A 7,291-nucleotide genomic window follows, 5' to 3' on the forward strand; every position below is an offset into this window, starting at 1 on the left:
ATGTGCTCTAAGTGTAAAATACACACAAGACTAGGAAGATTTAGACTGAAAAAAATAAAAGATCACATTAATAAACTTATTTTGATTAAATATAAAAATGATAATATGTCAATATAAGTAGGAATATTAATTTGTACCAACATTGTATGTAATATAGTACAGTGATATATTGACATCAATGGTAATATCAGTATTAATTGTAATGTTTTGAATTAAATTGATATATTATTTACATCAATTTCTTTTTTTTAATGTGACTACTAGAAAATTTTAAATTACATGTGGTTCACATTAGATTTCTATCAGAGAGTGCTGCTCTAGGATGCTCTAATTAATATGGAAAAGGAAAATAAAGGAGAGTTAAGGGCAGCCTTGATTATTGTTTCTTGGCAGAGAAAATCCCAAACTCTTGTCATGGCCCCTAGCTGTAGATAATGAGATTGAGCATGGGGGTGAGGATGGTGTAGAAGACTGCTGGAATCTAATCTTCTGCTGGTGAATAGAGATTCCTGGATCAAAGGTAGGTGTACACAAAAGGTACATTGTAAAAGTGACTACAGATGAATATATTGAACAGGTGGTGAAGGCTTTTTTTCTACCCTCTTTAGAGCAAAAAGAGCCTAACCATAGGAAGCAGTGATTCCAAGGAAAGGTAGGGAAAGAAAGAGACTTGTACTCACAAAAACCATGTTCTCATTGTCCCAGATATCTATACAGGCCAACGGTAACATGGTTGGCACATCACAGAAGAAGTGATAAATGGCCCTGGATCAGCAGCAAAGAATATGAAGAGCACAGACTGTGTGTGCCATGAAGTTAATATATTCCCAAATCCAAGATCCTATGATCATTTTCACACACATCATTTTACTCATGCAGATAGAATAATTGAAGGGATGACAGATGGCACATAATGGTCACAGTCCATAAAAGACAGGAGTAAACCTTCAGAGCATGCCATCGTCAAGAATAAGCTTTGCACACCACATCTCAGGAAGAAGATACCTTTCTGGCCAGAGAGGAAGTTGAATGCCATCTTTGCAACAGAGTTGGAGAGAGCGAGAGTGAGCAAGGAGAAAGTACATTGGTGCGTTGAGCCAGGGATCTAAGCATACAAGGTGAATTGTGGCTGAGTTACCCACTGAGGCAAGAAAAATATGAAGACAATACAGAGCAAGAGAAGCAGGTCAGTTTGATTTGAGGGAAACAACCCCAACAAAATGAAATCAGTTGAAATATGACTCCATTTCCCCATGAAATCTTATTGTTTCAACTCCCTTGGAAGAAAAATAAAGACAAAATCAAAGCATAGAACAAGAATGAAAATAAAACAGGACCATGAAAAAGAACTCTTACTTTACTAATATTTGTTTACAATGAATTCCCTTTTTTTAATACTGAATCTTTCAAAGAACCAATTTTAATATCTGAATTGAATGTTCTCCTCCCACAAGTGATCTTAAGTGTTAAGTCTAATATAAGCCAGAAACATAAACAAGGTAACTAAAACATTATTGTCTTTATAACTCTTGGCTATGCACATCATTCAGAATTTACAAAATGTCACAGGAATCTCTGTATTTTCCAGTGTCTGTCAAAATAGCACAGCATATTTGCAGTAGTAACTGGATTATGTGACTCAAAAACTTTGCATATGTTAAATTCTAAGTCCTCTATTACCTAGTGCTTTTCTACATCCTTAATGTCTGGTCTTTCTTCCTCAAATGGCACTACGGGAGCCAGGAAAATGTTCATAGTCTACCTCTCATATTCTTTTTCACTTTGGTGCCTTTCATAAAAATGTGCCCACTACCCAAATTTACTATCCTTGAACTGTAAAGATATTGTAAACTTTGTGAGATCCACACTAATTATAAAACGTTATTTGAATATTCTTCCATTAATGATGGTTAGATTTTTTGAGGCCCTACAGAATGCAAAGTCAAATGCACATGTTTTCATGCATAATTTTCTATTCTTAAGTAATTTTTACTCTTTTGCAAAAAAAATCAGGCTTAATTCCATATTTTTGGCTGGGTCAAAGCATACTGAAATTGGAGAGGATTCCCATTTCCTGTACTTTGTTTCTAAATACCAATAGCAGCAAAGACAATCAAATGAAAAGCTGTTCTAGAAAAGCAGATATATGCAGGAAAATGTTCTTTTATCACTTACATGTTTGTACTTAACAAAAGTAGTAATATTACTATAATGTATTAATTACTTTAAACAGTCTAGAAAAACTTCCTTTCTGAAAAATTTTCTATCATTTTAATCTCTACAACTTTCCAAGGGAATTCTAATGTGTACCTCATTTTTTTTTCAAATTTTAATTTAAATTCTAGTTAGTTGGGGAGCCTGTGTGGCTCAGTCAGTTAAGCGACTGCCTTTGGCTCAGGTCATGATCCTGGGATCTCAGGATTGAGTCCCACACAGGCTCCCTGCTCAATGGGGAGCATGCTTCTCCCTCTCCCATTCTCCCTGCTTGTGCTCACTCTCTCTCTCTCTTTCACTCACTCTCTCTCTCTGTCTGTCCAATGAATAAACACAATCTTTAAAAAACTGAATTCCAGTTATTTAACACAGAATAATATTACTTTCAAATGTACAATTTAGTGATTCATCACTTACATAGAGCACTCAGTGCTCATCACAACCAGCATTCTCCTTGATACCCATCAAGTATTTAACCCATCTCCTTGACCACCTCCCCTCCAGGATTCCTCAGTTTGTTCTCTGTAGTGAAGAGTCTGTTTTCTGGTTTGCCTCCCCCCCGCCATGTTCATCTGTTTTCTTTCTTAAATTCCATATGAGGGATTCCATATGATTTTATAAAATATGAGTGAAAATGTATGGTATTTGTCTTTCTCCAGCTATTTTGCTTAGCATAATAGTATCTAGCTCCATCCATATTGTTGCACATATACTGAAAAGAAGGGGCACTTGTACCCCAATATTCATAGCAGCAATGTCCACAATAGCCTAACTGTGGAAGGAGCCAAGATGTCCTTCAACAGATGAATGGGTAAAGATGTGGTTCATATACTCAATGAAATATTATTCAGCCATTGGAAGGGATGAATACATACATCATTTGCATCAACATGGATGGAACTAGAGGGGATTATGCTAAGTGAAGTAAGTCAAGCAAGGAAAGACAATTATTACATGGTTTTACTCATATACAGAATATGAGGAATACCACAGAGGACAATAGGGGAAGGGAGGTAACACTGAATGTGAACAAATCAGAAAGGGAGACAAACCATGAGAGACTCCAGACTCCAGAAAACATACTGTGGGTTACAGAAGGGAGAGGGGTGGTGGAGATGAGGTAACCGTGTGACAGGTATTAAGGAGGGCATGTGTTGTGATGAACACTGGGTGTTATATGCAACTAACAAACCATTAAACACTACATCAAAAACTAATGATGTACTATATATTGGCTAATTGAACATAATAAAAATAATCGATTAAGTAATTAAAGTTAAGAAACCAGTCAAAAGATATGAAAATATGAAGTACCAAAATAATACTTGGATAAGAGTAATATGGAAAACAAACAAAAAAAACAAGATTTTTTTTAAGTTTTAATTTTAATTCAAGTTACTTTACATACAGTGTTATATTCATTTCAGTTGTACAAAATAGTAATACAACACTTCCATACTTCATACTGTGCTAATTACCACAAGTGCAGTCCTTAATCTCCACCACCTGTGTAACCCAGCCTCTGCTCCTCTGGTAATCATCAGTTTATTCACTATAATTAAGAGTCTGGTTCTTGATTTCTCTCTCTTTCTCTCTATAGTTTTTCTCCTTTGCTTCAATACAAGAATGTTAACATAGCACACACACATAAGAAAGGGTTTCATATTCAATTGACATTCATCAAATAAATATATATTCCAGTTTTAGGAGGTCCCTATCACTAATTAAATAAATAAAATTTTAAAAATTATATGTTTATTTGCTATGTTATAAATATACATGATTCATCAACTTGATAAGAAAATAAATAAAAAGAAAAATAAGCATTTCCTGGGACCCATTTTTTCCTTCTGAAATTATATCAATAAATACATTTCATAGAAATGGGGAACACTACACAGAAAAAATATGTATATATGTATAAATAAATACTATATATATATATATATATGAGTTGGATGAAACAGTGTGATAAATTAAAAATAGATAGATACCATAATCAATCAAGTCAAGCTACTGTAGTTAATTAGTTAAATACTACCAAAGCTATAATAGTGTGCTTCTAGGTGTTAGTAAAACAAAACAATAGTGTTATACACAACTAATGCGCCATTGAACACGACATCAAAAAGTAATGATGTTGGCTAGCTGAACATAAAAATAAATGAATAAATTAATTAATTTTTAAAAAGAAAATTATATTATCACTTCTAACATGAAGTGGTAAGAACAAGAAGAAAAATTTGTGTTTGTGGGCCACACTTACAATCTGGTTTGCTTCTTAGCAGAGAAAAATAAATAAATAAATAAAAACTACAGATTAGCTCAATAGTATTTGTAGATAAAAAGGAGCCAGTGAGAAATTTCAAAATTAAAATTTTAAGTATTCAAAATTAAATGTTTTTTTAAAGAATTGGAAAACTTAGGTTTGGAACAATATATTATAAATGTTCACTTCCAAAATGTTTATATATTACTGGTATTAAGGAAGAATTATTATAAAATTCAGTATGGGGTCAGTATTGCATAGGGTCCACATTTCTTCTCTTGTTTAATAAAAAAATAAGGACAATAAAGACAGCTGTGTTTTAAATTGATTGCTAACTGGCAGGTTTCTGATGTGTAGCATTTTTTTTAATACATTTGAAAGATCATATGAAGCACAACAGAAAGGAGTGGTCTGCTCCACTAGCAGTGTGCCAAGGATAGGGTGAAGTGGTTTGACCATAAAATGTCTGTAGAAAAGTAGCATTTCTTGCTCTATATTGCCTATCTCTGTTACAATAATATCCTTCTGCAACCAAGATCCGTCCTTTTATGTCCTATTATCAACATGTATCAATTTATTAAGGTAATTATCTTCCCAGCACTTTCCTGAGAGCAGCAGCCACGTCCTTGTTTCGTAGGCTGTAGATGAGGGGGTTGAGCACAGGTGTAAGAATGGTGTAGAAGACAGAGACTACTTTGTCCTGCTCCTCAGTGTGATAGGCTTTGGGGAGAAAATACTTGATGATGGCAGTTCCATAGAAGAGAGACACCACGATCATATGGGAAAAACAGGTTGCCAATGCTTTTCTCATCCCCAAATTTGATCTTAATCTCAAAATAGTGAAAAGGATTTGCCCATATGAGGCCATGATGGCAGATATTGGAAAAAGGAGAAACAGAACACCACTGACAAAAAGACCATTTTCATAAAGAGAAGTATCTGCACAAACAAGTTTCAGGAGTGCTGGGATCTCACAAAAGAAATGATGGATTTCCCTGGAGGCACAGTAAGGAAGACTCAGAGTATAGATAACATGGATCAAGGCGTTGAGAAGTGCACCCAGCCAAGTGCCAGTCACCATGAAAGCACAGACTACAGGACACATGAGGACTGAGTAATGGAGGGGATGGCATAGAGCTACATAGCGGTCATAAGCCATTACCGCCAGAAGAAGACACTCTGCTCCCACAAGAGTCGTGAAGAGGAAAAGCTGAATTCCACAACCTGTATATGAAATGCTGTTTCTTCCAGACAAAAAGTCAATGGCTATCTTGGGAACAAAAGTAGAGCTATATAAAAGATCCATTAAGGAGAGTTGACTGAGAAGGAAATACATAGGAGTGTGGAGGTGAGAATCAAACCAAATAAGAATCATCATCATAACATTGCCACCAAGAGCTGTAAGAAAAACCAGGAAGATGAGAGTGAAGAGAACCTTGGGGGATTGAATGTGAAGAAACAGTCCCAGAAGAACAAAGTCAGTTCCAGTGGTGCTATTGATCCATCTTTCCATTCTCTCCTGTATTCTTTACCCTGGGTAGAGTTTACAAATATATTGAGAACTACCCTTTATCCATTTTGGTACCATCCTCATTTTATAATGTGTCAATTTCATTTTATCCCTTAGTTTAGCAATATCAAATATATTTATATAAAACTTAATTTATTTTTTTAAGATTTATTTATTTATTTGACAGAGATAGAGACAGCCAGCAAGAGAGGGAACACAAGAAGGGGGAGTGGGAGAGGAATAAGCAGGCTCATAGCGGAGAAGCCTGATGTGGGGCTCGATCCCATAACGCCAGGATCACGCCCTGAGCCAAAGGCAGATGCTTAACCACTGTGCCACCCAGGTGCCCCATAAAACTTAAACACTATCTTAACCCAGGTTTACTTCTCTTGTTATTGAATATTACTAAAGAATATATGGCATCAGACATGGAGTAAATACATAAATCTGGTATTTCAAAGTATTTCTCAATTTTACTAATATTTATACTGAATTAAATATGTAAATATTTTATTTTGTAACTTTACTTTTCATTGTGTTGCAAAGGCAAGGCTGATGATGTTGAATAAGGTAACTCCTCACCTAAGCCAAACAATATTTTGGTCATCATAAAGCCTAACATTCAATTAAATTTTTGGTATCAAGTAAATCTATTTTTTTCTGAAATATTATATAGAAATGATTACCTTTTATTACTTTTTTCCTTAAGACATCACAAGGAAACTATTTACATGAATAGAAGTATTATGCATAAATGTACCCAGATTGATTCATCTTCATCTTCACTTGATGTCAGGGCCATACATTGCCAACAAACTAAGGGGGTTAAATAGTAATACAAATCTCCTTACAAAACAGACTTTTGACAAATTATAATTCTACCCAAACTGTCCTCAGAGTACATGTCCCTTGCTTGCCTCTCTGTTCCCTTAGGTACACAGTAGCACAATTATTCCATTGTCTTTCAAATGCCCCAATTAAACAAATATGTTCCCTTAAAAACAAGCAAACACAAATATAATTCTGCTGAGTAATTATTTATTTATCTGCACCAGATTGATAATTTAGCAATTGATGTGGTGAAATCCCAGTTCAGAATTTAGTAATTGTCAATTATAGAAAAATTATCACTTAAGACCCACAGCAAGTGGACTTTTTTTCCTGACTTTGCCATTTTTTAGTGATCTCAGATATTTTAATTAACATTTATTTCCTTTGACTCTTCATTTATAAAAAGAGATACATGTGTATAATTTTGTGAGTATAAAGTTAATTGTAGTAATTCTTTTTTGTCCCTT

At 34.5% G+C, this 7,291-nt stretch overlaps 1 protein-coding gene and 1 pseudogene across 1 annotated transcript; both read right to left on the reverse strand.

Moving 5' to 3' along the window:
* Positions 1 to 421: 421 nt before the first annotated feature.
* LOC117800693 lies at positions 422 to 1,036 on the reverse strand (annotated as a pseudogene).
* A 4,033-nt stretch (positions 1,037 to 5,069) lies between these two features.
* Positions 5,070 to 5,996, reverse strand: LOC100473147 (olfactory receptor 2T27). The gene has a single exon (XM_002929138.1). The coding sequence runs from the start codon at positions 5,994 to 5,996 to the stop codon at positions 5,070 to 5,072; it is 927 nt and encodes a 308-aa protein (XP_002929184.1).
* Positions 5,997 to 7,291: the final 1,295 nt, after the last annotated feature.

This window comes from Ailuropoda melanoleuca, unplaced genomic scaffold, assembly GCF_002007445.2.
Source record: "Ailuropoda melanoleuca isolate Jingjing unplaced genomic scaffold, ASM200744v2 unplaced-scaffold7480, whole genome shotgun sequence".
NCBI lineage: Eukaryota > Metazoa > Chordata > Mammalia > Carnivora > Ursidae > Ailuropoda > Ailuropoda melanoleuca.

Coding starts and splice junctions, on each gene's coding strand:
- LOC100473147 (XM_002929138.1), bottom strand. CDS start 5,996: ATGGAAAGATGGATCAATAGCACCACTGGAACTGACTTTGTTCTTCTG.